A 25,509-nucleotide genomic window follows, 5' to 3' on the forward strand; every position below is an offset into this window, starting at 1 on the left:
GATGCAGCGAATGAATTGAAGACTAGGATTTTTTTTAAAAAAAGTTAAAGAACATTCAGAAGGCTTGCAATAACTTGATAATCATGAGAAATGAAAAACACAGTTTATTACAGCTGATTGGGCAAAGTAAAACAAATAATAAAACAAGCGCAGGAGAGAAAATAAAGTCTGGGGGACTGGCTTGGACAGGTGATGATGCATCACTGGGTCGAACCGCTTTGTCCAGAGTCATAAATGTCCAAACCTCAGGAGACAGAAAAAGAAAAAGGGAGGGTGTAATTTGACACCCCCGCCCCACTTCCCTCACTGTCATAGTGCTTGGCTGTAATCCTGGAAATTAGACACCAGAAAACTCTGGCATAAAATTGTATTCAGAGGTTCCACAGGATGGCAGGCGAAGGAGGTAGCAAAGCGGTGCAGCTGTGCAGCCGAGATATTGTGGCTATGTGTGCGTCCCTTGATCCACATTGGCATAGAAAATGCAAAATAATCAAATATCATTCAGAAGTTGAGCATCACTCTCAGGATTTCGGCCACTTCTCAGGATTAAACGCAAGCTGCTCCTCCTCCCTGGATGCACAAAAGTGTGTGGATGGTTCCGTACACACACCCCAGCGGAGTAGAAGCATAGCTGAATCAAGATTTGCAGTTGCCCGGAAATCTGGGGAGATGGAGGGTAAACAAACTGGTGGGCTTTGTGGTTTCTTACCCCATGGAGTGGCCCGGACAAGATGCCTATAACAAAGTGCAAAAAAGGAGGAAGCCACGGAGACTTGTGTACAGGGTGCAGTGTTTGGAAATTCTTGGTGCAGGATGGTGATGCAGTTGAAAGCACACAATATAGGCTGCTGTGTCTGAAGGGTTGCAAGGCCACCGAGGAAGCTGTAGGGTCTCCTGTCTGGGTCCAGGCACCTCTCCTGGAGGCCCCGGGCAGTGAAGGTTCCTGCCCCCCTTCCAGCACTAGCGAGCGAGGACCCGGAACTGAAAAGGGCGGGGCAGATTTCCCAGGCCTGTGCACTGAGGGGTCAGGTCAATCTCTGCCGGGGTGACCAGAGGCTGGAGGGAGAAGTGCTGGAGGAGGGTGGTGAGGAAAAGGAAGATTTCCATGCGGGCCAGCCCGGCTCCAAGACAGATCCGCTTCCCTGCAGAAAGGAGCAGAAAGCTCGTGACCTCAAAGAGTCAATTCAAACAAGCGGGTTTGCTACCTTTCAAGGTGGCCTCAGGCAGGCGTTCTAACTCGGCTTGGCAAAACCAGCAAAAAGCGAAATATTGTAGCACTTCAAAGACTGAACAGTTTTATTTCAGTCTGAGTCGAAGTCCATGGGATTGTAAATAAATGACCTGTGTAATTAGATAACATCCCCATGATCTGTAAGGCGACAGATAACAAAGTGATGAAGGTTTGTTAATGCAAAGATGAGAAGAGCGAGCCGTTAATTACTTCCCTCGGCAGATCCTGCCTGGGAGTAATATATGCACATCAAGTGGCCTTGACCCACTTACATGGAAAAGCTAAAAGAATTTCACAGTGGGGTTAATATCCTGGCCCGGTGCTTTTCCCAGGGCTTCCTTAAGCCACCCTGTTTCCTGCCAGGATTTAGTGGCAACTCGTGGCCACTTCCGGTTATTTTGGAAGGCTGCTACTTTTGGGCCAGTTTTACCTCCCCTCCTCCTCCTGGAGCTTCTTGGTGTTGTGTGAGCCCTTCTACCGTTAAAGGCCTTCTCTTCCAGAGAACAGAGAACGGCAGAAGGCCACGTCCCTGGCCTCTTCTGAAAGATTTCTATTCTCAGCTGGGCCACAGCAGCCAGCAGGGCCGGAGTGGGGTCAAGGTTTTAATTAGTCTGAGCGTCTTAACACAGCGTGCTTTCTAATCTGGCCTTGGGTTGGCCGTTCAGTGCAGGGGCTCAGACGTGAAACTTGTCACAGGGGTGCAAGAGGGCTCCCCACCACCACCTTGGGAATGGGGGTCAAGTAGGGGTCTGCACCCTCAAGCCTTATAATTCCTGAATAAGGCCCTCTCCTGATATCAGCTCCTGAGTCATAATGAAACACTCTCTCTCTCTTTCTCTCTCTCTCCCACATCACCCTGGTTTAGGTTATGATCCTGCCTTTTCAAGCTTCTCTCTCTTTGGCTTTTCCTCAAATCCTACCTGTTTGGTTGTCCTGCCTTGGGGGTATCACCAGCCTCTTCCACTGGCAGTCTCTGGTTTGAGCAGGAGACACCCTCTTTTCGCTCCCACCAGCAGCAGACCATGTTCACATCATGGACCATCCATTCTCTCTGGCTAGATCTGAAGCCACAGAAACACCTTTTTTCCTTGCTATTGTTTGGGGCAGAGTTTGGACAAGTGGCAAACCCTGGAGCAGAAGTCCCGGAACCTCTCAGCCAGCATTTCCTCCTGAGTTTTTGTCATTCAAAAACAAAACAACCCTTCCCTTTTCCAAGCTGCCATTAATTAGGTTCTGATGAAGTAAGATCCATTCCCTTTCTTCCATACCTGGGGCAAAAGGCATGAATGCATCATTGCTCTTGAAAGAGCGATTTTCATCCAGAAAGTTGTCGGGGTTGAAGGAAGTTGGGTCCTTAAACTGGGTCGGGTCATAGTGCACTGAACTCAGCAGAGGGATCACGTTGGTGCCCTGCGGAAGAGTTTGGGGTAGGCAGAGGAGGCAGAAGGCGTGTGGTTAGAATTTTGGATGGAAACAAGAAAGAGAAGTAAAGTTAACAAGGTCCATAGGTGAAAGCCAAAAACTTGGTGTTTCATTGATTTCTTGCATTGGCCATGAAGTCTACCCATTACATGTTTCAACTCCTGTCCTCTGAAAAGGATTTAAAGCAAGACAAACTCCTGGAGTGCAGGCTGTTACCTAAAATGTTGTAGAGAAACACAAGGAACTGGCAGATGCCATGGTAACAGAAATCAGAGTGAGTGCTGAGTCTCAGGATGTAGAAAATCATCAATTGTCTCTATTCCGATTTTAAAAGAAATCATTTATTATTTTATGTCTATCTCCTAAAGACGTCTGATGCACTGAGCATTTTTAAAGCTGGAATACAGACTATTTACATTTTTCTACATCCTGAGACACAGCCTTTCATTCTGATTTATGTTCTCTAGAACCACAAGAGTAAACATGCCGACTACTCAGCTGTTCCTTGCTCATGTAAACAGAAGAGAAAGAAGATTCCTTTCTATCTAAAAAGTGGAAGAGAGAATTCCCACCCTCACGTTGTGTTGAGAAGGAATTTACGGAAGGGGAAATGCAGAACCGCCATGAAGAGGAGGAGGTTGGCTGACCTGGAAGAAGCTTCCCAGAACAGGGGCGGCCAATGGCAATGATTTTGGAGGGGAACCACGGATTTGCTCAGGCTTTCAGTCTGAGCTTTAAAGGTGCTGTTCAAGGTGCTGAAACATTTGGGGGGTGGCGGGCGATTTGATGTTCAGCACCTTGGAGAGAGCTCCTGGCAAAATTTAGCTTAAAACGATTCCTGCCAAGTTGGTGCCACCGGCCTCCCTGGGTCCCAAGCCTGGCATTTGCCCTCAGTTCACAGAGATGCTACCCTGGTGTAGCTGCTCAAGAAGGATGGGGTGGGTGGGGCAGGAATTTGGCACCTTGGGAAGCAGGAAGTCTCGGAAGGGGGTGTCCCGGGTCACTGCACGAGGGAGCCCCATGGGCAGCATGGAGATGAAGCGCTGGATCTCATAGAGCACGGCATCCGTGTAAGGCATGTTCTTGCGGTCGGCTAAGCATGGGGCGCGATTGGGCCCGATCACCCGGTCAATCTCTTCGTGGACTTTGGCTGGAAGGAGACAGACTAGAGACAGACTGCAAGAGAAGGGAGGGCCTGGGTGGCAGCTCCGGGAACACCACTCTGATCGAAATCAATCCGAGGAGCTTCTCCTCATCGGATCTAATCTACGGGCCACTTGCCACTCGTGGGGGTCACCCAGCTGGCCCCGAGAAAGAGGGACACCCCGGGAGCTCACCTGGAGCTTGGAAAAAGTGACTTAAACGGTCTCTCCTGCCTTCCCCCCTCCCCGATCTCACCTGCTACCTCAGGATATTTCATGAGGATGAGGAAGCTGTAGCGCAGGGTCGTGCTGGTCGTCTCGGTGCCCCCGAAAAACAGGTTGTGGGTGGTCATGATCAGCGTGTCCATGTGGAAGTAGCTCAGTGGGTCCTGCTTCTCCTGGAAGGGAGGGGACATGGACCGACCTGATTGAGACCGATCTTTTCCTTGTAGGTCCCGGGCCAGGTCATTTCCCGACCAGGATACGATTCAGGCTCAGTCAATCAAGGCAGAAAGCATCTTGAGTCTCCTTCTGTAGCTCAGGTGGTTATATGTTATTTTGTGCCGTGGGACAGGACAGGGAGTTACCTGCTCCATGCGGATAAGAAAGCAGTCGATGAAGTCCCGGGGGGCAGCAGGGTCCAGATCCTTTTGGTGCGAGCGGATGCGCTCAGCGATGAACTTCCGGAGATCCTCAAAGTTTCGGAAGATTCGGTGATGGGGTCCAGGGAGGAAGTCCATGAGCCGAGGAAAAATGTTGTAGAGCTGGAAAAGAGGAGTCAAAGAGTGAGCAGAGGAAGGCCAAGAAAGGCGGAATACGCTGGGCGGAATAATATGGATTGTTGGTTTCTAATATTTTAGGAGAATGAATTTAAGTATGGTAGGATATGAAACGAGCAGGTGTATGGATGATTATAAAGTGGTCAAACGTTGTATAAGTATTCAAACCAGATTCTCTCCCCCCCCCCTCATATTTCTAGCTTCTACTTTTGTTTCCGGCTAACAATACCAGTTTAGGGACCTGGGTCAGGTCGGTTTGAATGCCAGAGGGAGATTTTTTTCCCCTTATCCTTCTGCAAAACGTTTGCCCCCTCCAGCCACCCTTTAGGAGTAGCCATTTGGCTTTAATTGCCTGTTTTAACTTAGCTGCCCCTCTTTTGCTGACATAACTGTTACTTGCACTCTTTCAGCTCTGAGCAGAACACAGGTGGGCTCTGTGCTCCACCTGAGGCAATGGGCAGGTAGATCCACTGGCCCCCCCAGCTGAATTTGGGTCTACAGGGAGGGCAAAGAAGGTAAACAGATGCGTTGACACCATTGCCTGATGCTGAACTTGGTCAAGGAACCATCTTCGAGAGTCACAGCTATTTCCTCATGTCAGATTTTTTGGGGGAGACATTGTTCTTCCGCGCTCTCACTAAATTTCATATCACTGAAGCTGGAAGAAAAGTTAGGAGAACTTGACAGGTCAGATCCGGGTGGAATGATACCAAAATTCTGAGCTGAATAATACCCTTATTGGAGCACTAAAAATGTATAAAGGAGGGTATTATTTAGCTCAGAATCTTGACGTCATTCCACCTGGATCTGAATAAGGAAAGCAACAGAGAACTGCCAGGTAGCTCTGTGGTTCAAGTCCCTGTCTGCAGAGCTCAAGGCTGGGAGTTCGATTCCCCCACCTGCCTCCTGGACAGGGGCTGGGCTCCCTGATCTATAGGGTCCCTTCCAGCTCTGCAGTTCTAAGATGATGATGATTATATTTGCCTAGGTCTCACCCACGGAGTTTGGGGGCAAGGATTAGAAAAAGACACCGCCCCCCCAGTTTGGTCTTTCCTGTCTTGTCTTGTGCATTTTTTTCTCTCCCCCACCCTCCAGACCATAACCGCCCCCGCCCATCTCCCTTCGATGCCTTCCCCAGCGTGCCCCGGCCTGCTGCCCCTTACGTGCCTCGCCCCACTTGGAGCTCATGATCTTGAAGTTCTCGTTGAGGTGGTTCAGGAGGGTGAGGAAGTCGTTGTCTTCATAGTCGAAGCGGCGGCCAAAAACCACAGCACAGATGACGTTGGAGACGGCGCGGCAGACGAGGTCGAGGGGGTTGAAGGGCGCGCCTGGGAGAGAGAACGGAGGACAAGGAAGTGGTGCTGAGAGCCGTGGCAGGAGGGGTCCCTTCCTTTGGGGGTGGGGTGGGGTCACGAATCCCCCAGTGCAGATGGCAAGGCCAATCCCATCTCTTGGGCCAGGCTGCTCGCCTGCTGCCAGATGCCAAAGGGCTCCCTGGGCATTCTTAACCGTTGTCTCTCCTACCTGCCAGTCCAGCGCCCAACATCTGTCCAAACAATGGGACTCACCACCAGTGTTCTGGAACTCCTTGACAAGGCATTGGGCCTCCTCTTGGATCCGGGCCTCGATGCCGCTTTTCCCCATCCCAAAATTCTTCAACGTCTGCAGCGCGAAGCGACGCAGGATCTTCCACTTTTCCCCATTGGAGAAGGCGATGCCTGCAGGAAGCAAAAGCAAACCATCTCCCTTCAAAGAGAGCAAAGAGCCGGGAACTGGGGTGATGATGGACTGGAAATGTTCCTTCCTGAATCCCTCTCTCCAGAGATGCTCAGTGCAACATGTATATCTTCCTTAAGATAGCCTTGCCAGGAGTAGAGCATCAGTACATACGGAAACTGATTTGGTATTTTCCAGGTCTATGTTTAGATAGGTACTTTTAAGCTCCCTTCTTCCCTCCTCCTCCTCCTCCTCCTCCTCCTCTGAGGATACTTTCTGTTTTTTCTCTCCTTAGCTAGAGAGAGGCAGATCACAAGAGACAGACCACAAGCATAATGGGTGCCAGAAAACCTGGTGAAAGGTGAGCTTCAGGAATTAAGTTTAGGGAACCTTTGCTTCTGTCCTGCCCTACTCATGTATTGACAATAAACAGTAAGAGTATGATCAGATGGCTTCAGAAGCATGCACCTGATTGCATCAGGAAGGGTCATTCTGCAGGGCAGGATCTCCCTTAAAGCAACCCTTTCATCTGCCAGGGAATTGCCCCAGCTTGGCCCTTAAAGGCAGAAGCCCTACAGCCGGAGCAAAAAGGTCAGCCATGGACACAGATCAGGGCTTGGATTGTGTGCCTTTCCCTGTGTGTTGTGTGCTGACTCGGAAATAAACTGCATTGGCCTGCTTCGCAAATAGTCCAAAATTGCAATCTGTTTCTGCATGGGATCCCACCTGATGTTTTCCCTTTCCCCCTTAAGTAGCACTCTCCAGAACGACTCGCCCTCTTCAAGAGTCCAAAATCTCAGGACTGGGTGGCCGTGCTCTGCTGTAAGAATCCCAAATGATTCCAACTGAGGCAAGCAGGTTGCCTCCCAGGGGCAAACTCTGGGCGTCCCTGAAGGCTGGAGAGCAGGAGAGTTGGTGAGTCTGAACCCCCAGGACATGAAGCCCTCCTGGGAAGGCATCTCATGGAAACTGACAAGGAGTCACACAGCAGTAGGGGTGCTGGTGAGAAATAAATACATGGCAACAAAGTAGGACCCCTGGATAGAGGCTGTGCTATGCCTAGAGTTTGTATAATCTTCATTTTTCAGCATCCATTGGGGGGGGCAATCTTGCTTTCTCCCTGGCCCCACTTCCTCCCCTTGTGCTTCAGAAGGCCGGGTCCTTCCGTAGGTCAACAGGACCTCCTTATCCAGATGCTCCTCTGTGCAGAGGGGCCTCCTCACTTACCGTTACCCTGAGTGAAGCGGTAAAACACCGGGAATTCCCCCCGGTCGCTGAAGTCATCTGCCTGGTCCACCAAGGCCTCCTTCACGGCCTGATACCCACAGAGGACCACGCAGGGCAGTGAGCCCAAATGGATGGTGTAGACCGGCCCGTACTGCTTGCTGAGCTGCCGAGAGAGAGAGAGAGAGAGAGAGAGAGAGAGGCTTCTGGGAGCTGCTATGCCAACTTTGAGGCCTGAGCCGGATGGGTGGTTGGACGTGGTGGGCGGTGGGGTTTTGTGTCCTGTGGCCACCTGAAGCCCAGCAGATTGGGACCAGTGGGAGTGACAGCCCACAGCCTGGATTCTGGCCCCCAACCATGGCTTTCAGCTCAGTTCCAGGGAATCTTATCCTCTGCGCCTCTTGAAAACCTACTAGGGTTGTTAGAAACCCGAATAGGTTACGACTGGATGGCACCCCTTCTCCGTGTCAGGGCTGAAGCATGCCAGTTGCAAAGCAAGAATACCAACGAGACAGCTCCTGAGCATGTGCAAAGAGCACAATACTGTGCAGCACCAAGAAAAACAGCCACCAAGCGAAGAATCAGGTGTGATTTATCGCCAGGACAAGTGTTCTCTGGACGAAAAGTCCTGCCTGGGGATTGCTTGTCCTGTTTGGACCATTACCTGGCCTGCAGCTCCAGCTCCTATTCTATTCTATTCTATTCTATTCTATTCTATTCTATTCTATTCTATTCTATTCTATTGTCTTCTTCAAGCAAACCTCTAACACCCACCCCAAGAGGTGAGGGCACAATAGGCGGTCTCTGGCAGCTCCCTGGGTAAATGTGGCGATTTGTGTGTGTGTGTGTGTGTAGTTTGTCGGAAGACAGAGAGAATGGGGTGAGGGGCGTTTTTGCAGCACATGCGGGCGAGACAGCCGGAGAAGGACGCTCAGCCCAGCTTGGGAGGGGTTAGGGGGCCGTCTTCCCAATCCTTTTTGTGACTAGAGCCGGGGTCGCGTGGGGGTGCCCCCAGAGATGAGACGGGTTGCCTGAGACTGCAGGGAGTTAAGGAGGGCGATCTGGGGTGCTCGGTTCGGGCGGCAGAGTGGGAGCGTTTGGGCTCGTTTCTTGCGCAAGACGACGACTCTGGCTCTTGTGCGCGAGTCGGTAGGAAACCGGGAGCAGTGCCTGCAGATCTCCGCGGCAAAAGACGCCCCCTTGAGTTTCCCCGGTGGGGTTACTCCCAGGGGACTCGCTCCCGGGGAGTTTTAAGGCTCCACTCCTGCAATAGTGGGAAGGGCGGTCGGTCTTTTGCAAGGCTTGCCTTGAAACATAAGTAGAGACTAGAAGGGGCTGGATACCCGACTCCATCCCCCCCCCCCGCCCTTCCCGGCCGCTTTTGTTTGCTTGTTTCGCTGTTTGCCAAAACGACTTGAAAAATAACATGTTATGCAATTTGTAAGGTTTGGCTTCCGGCTGAAATAGCTGCGCAAGAGACGTGAAGAGAAACGTGATACGGTTCTCAAAGTCAACGTTGCCAGGAGAAGGCAAGGCAAAACAGCCCCCGAAACGCTGTCATTGAAGATGCCGAGAAGGCTCCACGCCGCCGTGGCTTTCAGTCAAGGCTTCCTTCCCAGCGGGTGGTTGAGTCGCACCGCCTCGCAGGGGCTCCTGCACCCGGCTGGAAGCTGAGAGATCTCCCTTGGTTTTTATTTTTGTCCCTTTGAGTAGTGAGAAGTTCTAGGCGCAGCAGCGGCAGCAGCAGGATCCGGGCTCGCTTGCCAAAGGAAGCCAGGACTCAGGAAATAGGATATATAAGGCGTTTCTAGTACGTATTTGGTGGTTTACAAACAGATCATTGCTGGAACCAAAGAGAACCAATCTAATGAAGTGCTGAGAGCAGTTGATTAAAACTGGGGAAGATCAAGGCTCTAGTTCTCAGGAAGGGGTGAAATTGTCACATAGGCTTGGTCTGTCTCGCTCATAGGGTTGTGGTGGAGTTACAACCGGGAGAAGAAGGAGCAGCAGCTGCTCTCTTGAGCTCATTTGAAAAAAGAGGGGATATAGGAGAGGGGTGTGTGTGTGTGTGTGTGTCTAGGAGGCACCAACAGGGGCAAAGAAAGAGGTGAGGAGATGAGGCTTAGGTGGGGGTAGCTGGCTTGCCACCCTGCCAGTCCCAAGGGGTGCCAGCTGCTGGTGGTGGTGGCTGAGCTTCATTTTGCAGCCGGGCTCGTGAATAATGGACAGAAAACAATGGATCCACAGGAAGGGGGGGGAAATGGGATGGGGGAATACTCCGGGCATTTCCAAAAAAGTTGACATCTGCTTCCCTGTAACTTGCAGGAAAGCTACCTCTGCCTTGCAATGGGAGCGCAGGTGACCGTGCCCTGTGGGTGCATCTGATGGTCGTAGTCCAGCAAAGTAACTTTGCCAAGCCCGGCTGCATGTCCAGAGCGATCTGGAGCAGGCAGTCTGCACATGCCAGGTGGCACCCTCGTCCTCCTTCCGCATGCCCCAGAGCTGAGTGCCAGCGCTGAGAAGAGGCTCTGGAACCAGCTCCTTCCCAGGGACCTCCAAGGGCCAGGCCATGTGGCTTTGTGGTCTGTCCAGGGAGGGCCTCTCCTCCTCACCCCACCCAACTCTGCCTCACCCTCAGATCTCCTGACTCCCAAGAGCCTCCCTGCCTCTTACCTTTTCCAGGGACCGGTGCATTTCTTTGGGGTCCAGCTGAAGGAGATTGCCAAGGAGAGGGAGCGGGGTTGGGCCAGGGGGCAGCCGACCCTTATGCCTTCGACCCTTCCCATTCAGGTACAAAATCAAGCAGGCCAGGAAGATCAAGGCCAGAAGGGTGGCCCCACTGAGGTCCATGGTGGCAACAGGGCCGTGGAGGCCAGTGGGGTCCTCTCTCTCTCTCTCTCTCTCTCTCTCCCCCCAGGCAGCTATATAGGGCTGGGTGTCCACACCCACTCTCTCTGCTTTTGCTTTCAGGATCTGGGGTGAGGTTGCCTGCACTGACGAGCCCACAGGAGGCAACCCCCATGGAGGCTGGCACATAGAGTGACACAAAACCTGTTCAGAAGACGGGAGCACAGGAAAGCTGGAATCCACTCCCACGTCCTGCATGCCCTCCTCGCAACCTTTATTTACATTCCCAGGCTCCACAGCCCCAAGCTTTGCAAAACTGAGCATGGGGGAAGTTGCAATCTGCCAAAAAATCTAGGATTTGCCAGAGAGCCGTCTGAGGAGGGTCACACAGCCTTGCTTGCTGCCTCTCCCTCTCTCTGTCTTGGGGGATTATTATTTATTATTATTATTTATTTATTATATTTATATCCCGCCTATCTAGTCAATAGACCACTCTAGGCGGCTCACAACAGGGGTACAACAATAACTAAAAACGAATTTACAAAAAAGAAAACTTTGATGTGGGAGTGCCGGCTGTCCTTTGTCCTTTCCTCTCTCATGGCTGGCTTCCTAGAATCACGACGTTGCCTGCTTTCTCAGAGGCTTGGAAAGGTGACTGTTTGGGCTATGAACCCTCACAGTAATTTTTCCAAGCTCTGGGCTTTGCACAGGCGGGAGCACGTACAGAGTGCTCTCTATCCTCTGTGACACAACCGCCCTTCCCTTGTGCATCTACCCAAGTCCTTTCTCACAACAACCCTGTCGGGTAGACTCGCAGCCATATCTCCACACTATAGGTGTGGCACCTCTGAGGCCGCCCCGTTATTTTTAACATGTCTGCACTGAATTGGATAAAAACAGCTGGCGGATGAGGACCTTCCACCTTTGGCCACCCAAGTGATCCTAATGGTTAGGGGTTTGGTGACTGCTGGAATTAAGGTTTCTGGACCTGAGTGGCACCTGAATTTCTGCTTTTTCTCAGAAAAATAAAACCCACTAGGCCTGTTTTCCATATGTCAGCTCTCTCGGGTTTCTTAAGATTCCTTTGAAATGTTTATCAAAGCCCATGGGCTGGCTTGAAGAGGTTTTTTCAAGAGACGTCTGTGTTGAAACCCCAGCACACGCTGTACTCTTTCAGCACCAAAGGCAAGGAAGAAAGAAAGAAAGAAAGAAAGGCCGGAGACTGGGAGCAGAGGTGAGAGGATCCGGGAGGGTGAAGAAGGATCGGATCTGGACAGCGCCGCCCGTATCGCATTCCTTTTTAGAGGCAGGGCAATCAAACAATCCAAACCTCCCTCCGCCTTGTGTAATCGCAGCCGGCTCCCTCATACTCCCCTGGGCCAAAAGGGCCTAGATAAGAAAAGTTAAGGAAAAACAAAACAAAACCCAGGTCCCTCTTTAATCATTAAACCCTGAGCATAGCCGAGACCTTGTAAGCACAAGGCGGTGTGGATTTCTGGCTGCTGCAGTTTGCATAGAGAGTGGGTAACTTTGTGCAAGAGTCCCTGGGCACCCCTTCTTGCTGCCCATTTGGTTCTTCCGTGGGGGGGGGGAGTGGAAGTAGAGGGCTGCTGCTTCTCCAGGCGTCCTCCCCCCTGACCCGAACATTATGCTCTCCCCCTTTGAATGCTTTGCAGATGTTTCGTTACACAACTTTCCGAAGGCTGCCAGGATTGGGCCACAGCGTCGGACACTGTTTATATACCGTTGGAAAAGGTTTCTCAGATTGCTTGATAAATGAGCTGCATATTTGCAAATTCGCATGCCAGGGAAGTGTGCCAGCTGCGATGACAGGCAGAATATTGCCTGCGCCAGAGCTAGATTGTAGAGACCAGCAGATCATCTCCCCCAGAGCTGGGATATGGGATGGTGTTTTTTTTGGGGGGGAGGGGGAATTGGACTGCCAGAATTGCCATCATCAGCCCTTCCAGTGAGCCCCCTTTGGCCATGCAGAGGACTCCCCTGTGTCCCTAGTGAGTAAAAGGAGGGCAGGCCTGGAGGTCAGAACACGACAACTCTGGTCATTAACAGTGTTTGTTGCATTTATGAAGAGTCTTCATTGAATGTATGTGTGGTGGTCTATTTGTGTGTCTCTGTGTGTTTGTGGCCTCACCCCACATCCTGCGCTTGGCCATTTCATTAGCCAGTGGAGTGGTGAGTGACGCTGTTCCATTGCAAGGGCAAGGATTAAAAGTCAAGGCAAGCAGAGAAAGGGCATGGCCACCTGAACCAGTCATCCAGTCAGGGAGATCTCGGCCAGATTGGGTTGTGAAGATAAAGGGTCTCTTTCTCTGATGTAGAGAATCCCTGCATTTGTGTGTGTGTGCACGCACGCACACATGTGCATGTGTGTTTGGAGTCGTCCATCCAAGATGGTAAAGGGAACCGCAAGGAGGTGTTTGAATTTTTTAAAAAATTGCAAATAGGTGCTGCTTTAAGATGAAACCAGTCCTGCTCAAGGGACACACCCTGGTCTGTTCATTAATTCTTTTTTTCTTTTTACTTTTGTTAACAGAGGATTCCACCTTGGCCAATTATTCTGCTCAAGAGTGAAGTGAGTGTGTCTTGTGACCCCTTTTTCCTTCTCTTGCTGATTTCGCCAAAGATGGTAGAAATGTGGTCTTTCAGAGACACTTTAGAAAATGTCTTTCCATCCAGCAATCCCAGCTGTAGGGCTCCCCTTTCAGCGGTGACTCCCAGGGAGCAGGGACCTTGGGCTTTTCCTCTCTGCTGAGTGGCTGGGGCAGGGCCATCTTTTGTCCCTCGTGGAGCAAGAGGTCAGACCCCGTGCACACCATCTGTAACGAAGGCACCGGTGGATAAACCCAAAGAGTTCAGGGGATGGGGTGGCTTGCCCGTGTTCTTCTGATTCACCGAAGGGGATGTTAAACGCATTTGCCTTCGTCGCCTGCATGGGTACACCTCGGGGGGGGGGGAGTATTCCCTGAGTGGTCAGGAATTGCGAGACCTAGATTCGAATCCTTGCTCAGCAATGAAACTCACTGGAGGACCGAGACCAGTCAATATCACCCTTAACCTGGTCACCTCCTAGGGCTGTTGTTGAAAAGATAGCACGGAAGGGGGAGAAGATGCACGGAGGCCTTAAACCTCAGAGCAAAGATAAGATATGCATGTAAGAAATAGACAAATAGGTAAGCGGATGAATAAAAAGAGGGGAGGGAGGTCGGAAAAGGCTGACCAGGATGAGCAGAGGGTTGGGATTCCTGCTTTATGGATCTGCTGCTACACATCTCCAAGGATTTCAAGGAACCAAGCGAGGGGCTGCACTTCTCTTGAGCAGAGAGGGAGAGATTCTGGCGCACAGCCTCTACCTCCACCTGCAGCTTCCCGAGGGGGCCCGTGGGCGATTGCGCCTCTCCAGTCCAGCAAGAAGGCACTCCCAAAGGGAAGCCCATGAGCAAGACAGGAGGCCAGCAGCCGCTTCTCAATCTTTTTCTCCAGCAACTGCGATTCCACCCTGCTGTGTCTCTGGTGAGCGCTGGGTCCTCCATTAGCTTGTTGGGCCACTTTTAAAGCCACTTGAGGAGGTTCTGTTTGTTTCGTGTCATGTTTGATGCCGGCCCAGCCGCATGTGTGCCTCCTATTTTGCACGACCTGTATCCTGACACTAATAGAGATGCTCGCTCCAAATCTTGCTTTCCCAGTACGGTCCCTACGGTAGTTGCACAAATAGTTGGATCGAGTTGTGGGCTGACCTATTTGAAGGGGTCTTTGAACAGCGCTTCCCGTGAACTGATTGAATCATCCACAATTCCGTCTTCCTGGAAAAGCAAAGACTTGGCAAAAGTGTAATTCTGTATAGGCAGAGACGGGGAAGAATGTGTTAGCCTGAGTAGCTTCCATGAGGATAACAGAAAGGGGGGGTGAGGCCTTTTGTTTTTCTTATTCTATCCAGCACACAAAAAGGCTGAAAAGGGAAGAGATGATGAAAATGCTCTCAGAGAACATTCTTCGGGAGTTTGGCAACGATGACCATGGGAGAATTGCTCCATACGGGGAAAATTTTTTTGCTATCTCCCTCTCTGTGTTTATGTAGAAGAATCTGCTCCGTGTGCAATATGCATTGCAGCTGGCTGATGCAAGGAGCAACTTCACGGTGCCCCTAAATTTTCCCCTCCCGTGTACCAGGCTCTCGTCCTGCTTCCTTGCCAGAGATTGCGTTTACAACAGGGAGGAGTGGAGACATCTCTACTGGTTCACTCTCAGCACCATGAGAAACTTTGGGATGGGCACGATCCATTGAGGAGGAGGCCCAGTGTCCAAGTGGCAAATGCTGTTGTTTCCTTCACAGACTCCTACTGCAACAATGAAACAATTTATACCTTGATACCCAAATGAACATCCACTAGATTCACCCACACGGTTATCTGGTGTATACTTGAATTAACCCTTCTGGAGATAAAGCTGATACTTTCCTACCCCCATAGAAAAACCAGTCAGAGGGCATTTTGTGCAAAGTAGCACCAGCAGAAGGCTCACCTGACCCTGTTCACACATCCCTCCTCTGAAACTAGGTCTCCTCTGGGTTATAAGAGGAGCCACCGCCTTTTCCAGAGACACATTTGAAAGATCATGTTTTGGTGAAAAGCTAAAAGAGACTGAGAAAGAGGAAGGAGGAGGAGCAGAAAATAAAATGCAAGATCCAGAATTAATTTGGTTCCATCTTGGGGTGAAGGGTTGAAGAGGATCCTGCAAGTGGAAAGGTCGAAATACAACTCCCATCATCCCCACTTTGTACAGCTGTTGGTGCTGATTAGCCATGCTGGCTGAGGATGTTTGGGTGCTGGAGTTTGTAGTATAGCTGGAACTTCAGAAAATTACTTTTCCAAATTGCAGCTCAGAAATGAATTCTCATCAGTGTAGACATGATGGCTGTGAGATTTTGGGATCAGCCATCCAAAACAACTGAAGGTCAACTTTTCCAGCCTCTGAGTCCAACTCATTTGAAGAGTGTTGAGATGGAGGCCAGCTGCGGTGGACCTTTGGATCACTTCAGTCCAAAGTCCCCCCCTCCGGTTAACTATTGCCCCAGCCACCATGCAACCCCCACCCCACCACCATGGGTAGTTAATGAGTTCTTTCTGGCCTCTCACTAGCTGATCTGCTCACAAGATGGGATGCCAAGTGGTTACACAAGAGGGGAACTATAAACCACTGGGAAGCAGATGCAACACTTGGCTGTCCACACACATGGATACCTTTGTTTATTCAGCTGCAACATCCCCTTGATCTGAATCCATGGCTTTTCCATGGGCTTCGTTTCTCCTTGCAACCAAATAAGGTCATTCGCCCTGCAGGTCCTACAAACTGGTCAAACTGGGATTTTTCCAAATTTGCCACACATACATCCTTCCATGTGGAGGACGGACTTCCCCAGGCCCACCAGGAATTGCTGCAGGAAAGGAATGGGAGGACCTGTGGATGGAAATGATCCACTATTGCCAAATTCTAGCCTGTCTTCAAGAACAGATTTATGGAAACAAAGAATGCCTGAATGATTATGTTTCCAATCATTTGGTCTCTGTCTTTCTCTCTCTCTGCCAATGTGTGTTTTTTAAATTATTTTTATTATATAACACACACAAAAACAACAATCAAAAGGATACAAATACAGGGACAGAAAAGGGGGTAATACAAACCAAAACATAAGCACAGGGAAGTATTTGCATTCATACAATATCTAATCTACTCTTGACTCCATGACTGTAACTAGAATCCATAACCTACCTATATAATATTCTCTACTTATATCTGTTTCTGGGCCCAATCATAAAACATTTTCTAGCTTTCTGTAACATATGTTCTCGGGTTTTCACATAATGTCTCTGACAGTCTTTCCATTTCTGCAATATCTAATAATTTTTAATAGCTCCTTTTTCTTCTGATTTTTCTGATTTTTCCACTTTCGGGCCCAGATCAACTTTGCAGTGGTAAATATGTGCAGCAACATATACTGTATTTATTTATTTTTTTTAATCAACAATTTCTGGCAATATGGTCAGCAAAAACATTTCTGATTTAAAAGCTATTTCTTGTTGTATGATTTCTTGTGTAATATATTTTATCTGTCTCCAAAAGCTTTTAGCTTTATCGCATGTCCACCACATATGAAGAAAAGTTCCAGGTTGCTGAGAACTCTTCCAACATGAGTTGCTAGCCTCCAGCGCCATTTTGGCCAGTTTTACAGATGTAAAATGCCATCTATAAAGCATCTTTAAAACATTCTCTCTCAAGTTTACTGGTTTAATCCATCTATAGTTGACCAATGTCTTTTACTGTGGCTTTAAGTCAGTCAGAAAGTCAGCCAACTTCCCTGCGTGAAATGATAAGAGCCATCAGTTCTGACAAGATGGTTTCATCTCTTGGAATATATATATTTTTAGACACTTTGCAAAGTCTGTGAGGATCACTGCTGGTCTATACAGACATGGCATGGTTCAAAATCAAACATACCTGCTTACGCCTAGGGTTTGATTCCTGGCCACGGCATCTGAGAGAAGGTTGGGAGTGGGTGGTTGGGGGAGCTCATCCAGAGAAAGGGGCAGAGGAGAGAGCCGAGGGAAATGGCATTCTTAGCTTGCATTCTGAAGTGGGAACACTCCACAATGTGCCTCTCACCAAACAGGAGGACAGGAGGATCAGGATCGCCGTGGGACCATGGACAGCTCGTATTTCCTAGGAACCCTGCTGAGGCCACTCACGGAAGGCGCGAGGCTGAGCTCGCTGGGAGGCACCGGAGACACGAGAGTGAATCTCTGCAGGATGGTGGTGAAGAAGAGGAACAGTTCCATGCGCGCCAGCCCTTCGCCCAAGCACACCCGCTTGCCTGTCAGAGAGAAGGCCCCCCCACCGTTAGTGCCAGGAGGAAACCAGAGAGGTGGGTGGAGGGAGGGAGGGAAGGACAGGCGGATGGACAGGATCCATGGCCTCCAGAAATGTCCTTTCCATCTCGTCTGTTTGATAATTTCCTTTTCTTCCATTTTGGGTCTAGGTTAGGGTCAGAAAGAGGACAGTGAGTTCTAGCTGATGGGACGCGGACAAGAAGGGCTGGGGCTTATTTGGGAGCAAAGCCCAGGGAGAGGGCAGAAGGCAGGGGGAATGGCTGGAAAAAAAATTGCCGTTGCCCAATGGCCAGGGAAGGAAGCCCAGCTTGCTTGTGGGTTTCTGGCGGCTGCTGGGTTTACAACAGCACCCACCCCACGCCATCCTCCAAAACCTACCTGCTGAGAAAGGCATAAAAGCATCCACCTTCTTTGAGCAACCGTTGCTGTCCAGGAACCTCCCAGGGTCAAACTCCTCCAGATTGGGATGATGTTTTGGGTCACGGTGCACCGTGGTGAGCAAAGTGTAGACGTAGGTCCCCTGGGAGATTATTGCAAGAGGGGGGCCATTGGCTGGTGATGATGGGCACAAGCAGAGGCTGTTGAGTGGGGGATCCAGCCAGGGAGGGGGGGGAAGGAAGCGCGTGGCACCTGTGGTGCCACGTATATGAACCAGCACGAACCTCCAAGCCGAGGTTTTCCCCCCTTTCTCTACTCCTCCTGAGCATCCAGCTTGGCTCACCTTGGGGATGACGTACCCCCTGAAGTGGGTGTCTTGTGTCACAGCATGGGGTAAGCTCATGGGGAGAACGTCACCGAACCTCTGGATCTCATGCAGGACGGCCTCCGTGTATGGCATTTTGTTCCTGTCCTCAACGGCTGGGATCCGCTCTTCTCCGATGACGCGATCGATTTCCTCCTGGACTTTTACTTGGGGAAGGAAAGACAGGGGCGGACATTCCTCTCAACACCGAGACTGACGTCCCAGTTTGCTTTTCTCCTGACACCTTTCCACCAGAGTTGAGGGCTTTGCTACAAATGGGTGAGGAGCGTTTTTAAAAAAAACATGCATCTCACTTTTGGAGTCATGGGGAAGTTTCTTTCCTTTGGCCGTTTTGCTTTGAGAATCCCAAGCAGCCACTGCGGTCAGGGTGTGTGTGTGCGTAAGAGGTTCCTTCTCCTTCCCTTACCTTGTACCTCTGGATGCTTCAGCATCAAGAGGAAACCATATCTCAAGGTGGTGCTGATGGTCTCTGTCCCAGCGAAGAAGAGGTTGAAGGTGGACATGACCAGATTCTCCATGTAAAACTCAGTATCTGGATTGTTCTTTTCCTGCCAAGAAGGAAAGGCAAAGGTAAAAACCCCAGACTTCCCCCCGATTTTCCACGGGTGGTCAGTGAGTCCAAGATCAAGCCCTTACCTGCTCCATCTTAACGAGGAAGCAATCGATGTAGTTCTGGGGGGACGAAGGGTCCAAGGCCTCCTGGCGCATCTTGATCTGCTCCACAATGAAGTCAATAATCTTCTGGGAACATTCACTGCTCATGTGGTGTGCTCCAGGGATCTTTTCCATGACTCCAGGGAACATGTTATACAGCTGTGTGTTTGTGGAGAGAAAGAAATGGAGTTCTGTGAGAATGCAACACTTTTGCTTTATCACGGATATCCACAAAGTCTCCACAGAGCCGCCCAGAGTGGTAGAATATAACAGATGGGCAGGATATAAATCGAACAAACAAAGAAACAAAGAAACAAAGAAACAAAGAAACAAACAAACAAACAAACAAACAAACAAATAAGAGTGGGTGCTGGGACTTCCCCTGTCTGGGAATCATGAGGTGTCCCCTCCTAATCAGGTGTATATGGCACACATTCACTGGCCATCTGGACGCCAGGCGATGAAGGCTGGACATACATTTTAGGGCTGCCCATTAATTACCCTTCTTGAGCACTAGCCCAATGTCTATGGACTGATGATTTGTAATTTATGATTTGCCCCTCTCAGGAATCCCGTTCAGTTCCTAAGGAGGTAGCCCTGTTGTTCTCCTGCAGCAGCAGAAGTGGGGAAAAGCAAAACAAGGCAAATCTAAAACCAAATGTATGCTAGCAAGTGCTTGGATCAGGTGATGTCACTCGGATAGACCTCAATCTCTCTCCCCCCCCCTTCCCGGTGGTGCTTCCTTAGGCTTTGAACCAACATGGCCCATGGTTAGGTTAAGAGCACCTGGAGGCTTAAAGTTTGGAAAGGCGGGGGGGGGGCTCTTTCCAAGCGCACAAAAGGCATCAAGGCCACACTCACCGCAGACTGGGGTGAACTGGCAACCTGGAACCGCTTGGTTATCAGCTTATTCAGCTTCAGGAATCTCTCATCATCATACTCAAACCGATGCCCAAATGTGAGAGAGCAGATGACGTTGGAGACTGCACGACTGAGGATGAAGACAGGGTCGAAGGGCATGCCTAAATGAAGAGATGGTGACAAAGCCACTTTACCATTTTATCAGGGGTTGAATCGACTGTGAAATTAATGAAGCTTAAATTTCAGGGCCCCTAATCCTGCAGGGGCCCCAGAAGCGACTTTCCTCCACATTTGTTTTTAAATTCAATGATCTGTCATGCAAGAGCCCCACTGAAGAAGTGAACAGAGGCTATCCAGACCTCATTGCCGGTTGCGAAGGGGGCCCCCATAACAGTTCAAGCGCCAGGGCTCCCAAAATGTAGGCCTGCCCCTGCATTTTATTGTTCTTTTTCAGATCTGAAAAGCTGGTTTGGCAAAGGACTGATAAGAGGTCCTGAATACTCCTCACTCACAAAACCCACATTCCCACAAACGTCTGTCGCTTTTTGGCCGATTGCTCTAATAATCGACAACAGATATTCTTAACATTGCAGAGCTGGAAGGGAGACCCTGTGGATCATTGAGTCTCTGTCAAGGAGGCACAAGTGGCGGGATTTGAACTCCCAACCTCTGGCTGTACCACTGAGCCATCTGGCCGTCCTAGAAATGTTCTCGCACCCTATAGGTCATTAAGGAAATTGACAAAAACTGTGCTGTTTTTCGTTGTTGTTTGTTTTATGTTTCATGTTGATAAATCCTTTAGCAAGGAGAAACGCACCTCCACATTTATCTGAGCATTTTCACTGTCCACTCATAGGAAGGTTCATGGCCTCTACATGTAGATGTTAGGATACCCTACTGTTACCCTCCTGATGTAATTTTGGTCCCAATCCTGTTGCTTAGCATAGTGAACTGCACTCCAGTAGGTCCACTGAACCATCTCATCTTTCCCGTACTGAGCAGGGGGTTGGACTGGATGGCCTTAGAGGCCCCTTCCAACTCCATGATTCTAGGATTCCATGAATAGGGACTTTGTGCACCAACTCCTCCATAGGTTGCATTGATTCAAATGGGCCTACTCTAACTGTGATTCACTTTAGTGTATTGGGCAGAAAAAAAAAACACAAAAGCTTTGTGGCTCCTGAAAGACTAACTGCTATATTTCAGTGCAAGCTTCTGTGGATCAGGTCCACTTCCATGGACATAGTAAGAAGGCCCTTTTGAGTTAATTAGAGTTGACTCGCTAGATGCCTATTGATTCAATGGGCCTACTCTAGTGTGATTCACGCTGCTAAGCAACGGGATTTAGACTATTATTTTTCTTTGTGGTTTTGGAATAAAAATAGCCGTTTTAAGAAAAAGGCCCCTGCCGTAGCATAAGAACAGAGATTGGGAATTGAGCCAATGTTGAGTTTGGTTTTGCAAAAATGTTTTGTAGGGAGTAGAAGAAGTTGGAACAGTGTGTACTGTTTGTTTTATGTAGCTCCTCTGCCAGGCACTGGGCCTCCTCCTGGATGCGCTCCTCGATGGATCGTTTGCCCATGCCAAAGTTTCTCAAGGTGCTGAGACTGAACCGCCGAAGCTGCTTCCATCGGTGCCCGTTGGCAAACACGATCCCTAGCAGAAAGAGAGAAAAAACAATGGCATGGTTCAGAGGGACATATGAATGAAGTCTGCAGAGTTGTAATCGCTGAGATTCAACAAACAATTAGCCACGAGGCAGTCCCTCCGAAAAGAGGGGGACTCCGATCCCAGCTCAAGCACCAAAGCTTTTATTTGGGTGATCAGACAAAGTTAAATATTGGTGCTAATGCAGAAGCATCAAATCATTTCAGAAAAATGAATGTTGATGCTTCAGAAATATTCAGGAAGAATGTAAAAAAAAAAACTCACACCTTGTTGAAGTATTTGTCAGTTGATTCTTTAAGTCATTCCCTTAAGACAGACACATAGGTACGTACGTATAGAAGTATTTGATATGGCCAGTAGGTAATTAGCTCCTTGAGAAATGTCACAATGGCTCTTCTAAATTAAAGCTGTTGGTGTTCAGTGATTAAACGAAGCCGTTTTAAAATTGCTAATGAATAAGGTAATACATATGGAGAAGCATATTTACTTTAATTGAGATCTTATCTTTAGTCGGAGCCAGATGAAAGATAAGAATTTAGATCAGCTCTCATGCAGGAAGCAATGTTATTTGCCCTGCAGTTTCTATCTGCGTATGTGAATTGTTTTGGGAGACACCAGCATCAGCCATCATGGATGACGGAAAGGAGCAGGGTGCCTTCTCAAAAGAGTCCCAAGCTGCTCCGTAGTACTAAACGGATTTAATGCACATGTTGTGGAAACCTCTTCCTCCTCTCTATCCAGAGCACAGTTCTTCCCCCAAAACCCCTGGGAGCTGAAGGCCGTTTGTTAAGAGGGTGCAGGCCTTCTGAGCTGTCTTGATGGGGTGTACAATTTCTGTGCAAGCCAGCCATGGACAGGATTTGAGTGGTGTTGGACAGAAACCTTGGGGCAGCCCATCCTCCTCCCATCTCACAAGAGCTCAGCCGCTAGCCAAGGATGTAGTCCTCACCGTGCTCATTGAAATCCTTCGAGAAAGCTGGCAGCTGCCCGCGGCCACTGAACTCTTCAGCATGGTCCACCAGGGCCTCTTTCATCACCTCGTAGCCGCACAGGACCACGATCCGCTGCAGTCCCAGGTACACGGTGAAGACGGGGCCATACACCTCGCTCAGCTGTCGAGAGAAAGCCCCGTCTTTTGTGGGTGGTGTCCCTGTGTCCCACAGGTAGCCATTCCCTCCTCCCAAGGGGCCATTGGGAGGGGGAGGGAGAAGGGCCAAGCAGATGCCAGAAGCAGAATTTCCCAACAAAAGGACCTCCGTACTTTTGGCTTCTATCCATTTGTGTGGATTGCCAGAGTTAGTTACGAGTGTGGTTATATATAGACACACAGGAACATGTGTGTGTTTGTGTGTAAGTGGGTGGGGACAATGAGGAGGAAAGAGCATTGAGGAGTATGGAGGAGAAGGAAGATGTCTATTTCTCCTAACACAAGATGTCCGCAATCCACAGGTTCCTGATGAGTGTGCCTTTCTTTTGTGGTTGGCTGTTGAGAGGCAAACATGGACTTCATTTGCTTCTCTCATTGTTCAGGCACAGAGCTTTGAAGGAATTGCCTGTCTGGAGGGGAAATGATGTAATGGCAAGAGACATGTATCTTCCTGAATATGTGGGTTGATCCTCCCTTCTTCTTCTTCTTCTTCCTCCTCCCTTGTCACTGAGTAGGATCTGCCTAAGTCTGTCTCAAAGGAGTCTCTGAACCACAAAGAATAATAATAATAAAAAGTCTGGAGAGCCATCTGGACTCACCTTTGTCAGGGACTTCATCATATCCTTTCTGTCCAGCTGGAAATAGTTCCCCAGGATGGGGAGTGGGGTGGGCCCGGGGGGCAGAGGTCCTTGGCCCCCTTTGCCCCTCCATGCCAAGGCCAGGAGGGCACAGCAGACTCCGAGGAGTAGCCCAAAGGAGAGGGAAACCAGCTCCATCGGGCGCGCTCTTGGCCAGCCTCCTCCACCAGAGATCCCTTGAAGCTTCTGGGGAGGGCGAGAGAGCTCAGACCACTTTATTGGAGGGAGGGGGTAGATGGGCAGTTCATCCACATTCCAGGTGGGGTTTCTGGGAGCTTCCCCTTTAGCATGCTAATTGTTGATTCTTTCTTTGGCCAACCAAACAAGAGGACCTCATGGACAAACACGTTCTTGAGGGAAAAGGTGATAGTCTATCTAGCTTAAGTTATATTATAACCACCTGGAGGCTATTTCCCATAATAAAAGTAACCTTTATGCAACTTTGCCAAATGGTGTCAAGGAAAAAAAGAGAAAGAGGCACCTCCTCCTTTAAAACAAATTGTAGGTCTGCCATGTTCTTCCAAGTTGGAAAACTCCACCCCTGCCCCCATCAGCTTCTGAGTCAGTTCATTGAAAAGGAGAACACATTGGGGAGGGGGTGGCTATAAGAAAATGTTGAAGCCCCTAAGATATCTCCCAAATTATCGCTCACCCAAGTTGCTGCACTACACTCTAACTATTGGTTCTGCTGGCTGAAGCTGATGGGAGCCACCATTGTTTGAGATGTGAGCAGGATGGGCATTGTTTATCCCTCCCTAAAGGAGGTGGGAGGTCCTCTCTGTGGTGGTTTGGAAGACTGGAGAAGGTGCGCTTCCTCCTTTCCTTCGTCCTGAACCAAGAGCTAAGGAATGGTCCTTTTTTGGACCACCATTCCCCAAATCCCCTAGCCGGCCACGTCTCCGGAAAGCCAAGGATGGAGTCTTGACGGCCTCAAGGCTTGGGTTCCCCAAAGACACTCACTCTGTCAGCCGCTTCCCTTTCTTTGAGATCTGACGGCCAAAACCTATGGCCAGGAGAGGGACCACGGTGGTGCCACAGACGTGGAGCCCTTGTGATGTCACAGGACGGGGGGTGGTGGTGGTTGTGGGACAACTGCAACATGATCTTTGTAGGGCTCCCCACTGTCTTGCACAGGTACGTAGATGTCACAAACCCCAGGTATTCGTTTTGCAACCTTCTGCTTTATTCTACCTTCCATTTTATTTTCATAGAAAATGGTGACACTAACCGTCAGAAAGAAAGTCATAACAGTCGCAGTTGCCTGCTTCAGGAAGCACATTTCAGAGGTCGTGTTTTGGAGACAGTGAAAGAGAAGGAAAATTAGAGAGAGAGAGAGAAATGAAGGAAGGAAGGAAGGAAGGAAGGAAGGAAGGAAGGAAGGAAGGAAGGAAGGAAGGAAGGAAGGAAGGAAGGAAGGAAGGAAGGGAGGGAGGGAGGGAGGGAGGGAGGGAGGGAGGGAAGAGGGAAAGAGGGAAAGAGGGAAAGAGGGAAAGAGGGAAAGAAGGAAGGGAGAGGAGAAACCATAAACCATGCAAACTCCAGAGTTAATTTGGTCCCATCTTGGGGTGGAGGACTGAAGAAAAGAACACCACTCTAAAGGCTGAATTCCCATTATCCCCAGTTTGTAGGGCTGTTGGCACGGATTAGTCATGCTGGCCAAGGATGTTTGGATACTGGAGTTTGTAGTACAGCTGGAACTTTGGAAAGTTACTTTTCCGAACTGCAGCTCACAAACTTCCTCTCGTCAGTGCAGACATGTTTGCTATGAGATTTTGGCATTGGCCATTAAAACTCTGAGTCCAACTTGTTTGAAGGGTGCAGCGATGGATGGCTCTGGACCTTTGGACTGCTTCAATCCAAAGTTCCCCCTTTCTTTGTTAACTATTGCCCAAATCCTGGGCTGGGCCAACCATCAAGTATCCCTTTCCCCCCTTGGGTGGTTAATGAGTTATTTCTGGCTTCTCCGCAGTTTGTCTGCTGACAACCCATGATATGGTTGGGCTCCAGTTGAGAAACGCCTGGTGGTTATGCAGGAGGGTCATTTTAAACAACTGGGAGGAAAGGTTCCCAACCAGCCTTTTTTGCTGGTAATGGGGCTAATGTGCCGTATTAATTTTATTTTTGCCCCACTGATCAGCCGATGCAGCATCTGACGTGGAGGTTGTTTATACTCATCGATACCTTTGTTTATTCAGCTGTAACATCGTCTTGATCTGAATCCATATGATGAAAGAGACCCGAGACATTCAGACCTTGGTTCATTGAGCCCAGGATTAGTTGTACTAACTTGGGCTGTTCACACATTCCCTAATTTCACCTGAAAGATAATACCAGGCTTTTGAAATGTATCCCGATTCAGTCCAGAGCGGTTTGTCCTTCACGTGGTCCTGTTCGATACTTGGTTGATACACAGTCCATTCAAGGGGGTCTCGAGCACCCGTATCTACCTCATCTCAGTTGCTTCTTCTTTAAGTCTAGTGACTTTCATTTCATTCCAAGAGTGTCCAGATAGTTT

General features: G+C 49.5%; 2 protein-coding genes across 3 annotated transcripts; both read right to left on the bottom strand.

Moving 5' to 3' along the window:
- Positions 1-86: 86 nt before the first annotated feature.
- On the bottom strand, positions 87-10,748 carry LOC110075668 (cytochrome P450 2F3). The gene is made up of 9 exons (XM_020787117.3): positions 10,188-10,748; positions 7,518-7,680; positions 6,143-6,292; positions 5,742-5,902; positions 4,383-4,559; positions 4,052-4,193; positions 3,616-3,803; positions 2,500-2,641; positions 87-1,142 (listed from the first exon to the last, which is right to left on the bottom strand). The coding sequence occupies exons 1-9, from the start codon at positions 10,683-10,685 to the stop codon at positions 961-963; spliced, it is 1,803 nt and encodes a 600-aa protein (XP_020642776.3). The 5' UTR covers positions 10,686-10,748; the 3' UTR covers positions 87-960.
- A 5,221-nt stretch (positions 10,749-15,969) lies between these two features.
- Positions 15,970-24,150, bottom strand: LOC140702048 (cytochrome P450 2C5). 2 transcript variants are annotated; one of them, XM_072979990.2, is made up of 9 exons: positions 22,956-24,150; positions 22,159-22,321; positions 21,048-21,197; positions 19,542-19,702; positions 18,663-18,839; positions 18,433-18,574; positions 17,985-18,172; positions 17,642-17,783; positions 15,970-17,176 (listed from the first exon to the last, which is right to left on the bottom strand). In XM_072979990.2, exons 1-9 carry the CDS (start codon positions 23,130-23,132, stop codon positions 17,097-17,099), a joined length of 1,380 nt encoding a protein of 459 aa, XP_072836091.2. In that variant the 5' UTR covers positions 23,133-24,150; the 3' UTR covers positions 15,970-17,096. The 2 variants fall into 2 exon arrangements, with proteins under 2 accessions (XP_072836091.2, XP_072836090.2); XM_072979989.2 differs by having other exon boundaries at positions 15,970-17,247.
- Between the last annotated feature and the right edge of the window lie 1,359 nt (positions 24,151-25,509).

This window comes from Pogona vitticeps, chromosome 9 (assembly GCF_051106095.1).
Source record: "Pogona vitticeps strain Pit_001003342236 chromosome 9, PviZW2.1, whole genome shotgun sequence".
In the NCBI taxonomy this organism is placed as follows: domain Eukaryota; kingdom Metazoa; phylum Chordata; class Lepidosauria; order Squamata; family Agamidae; genus Pogona; species Pogona vitticeps.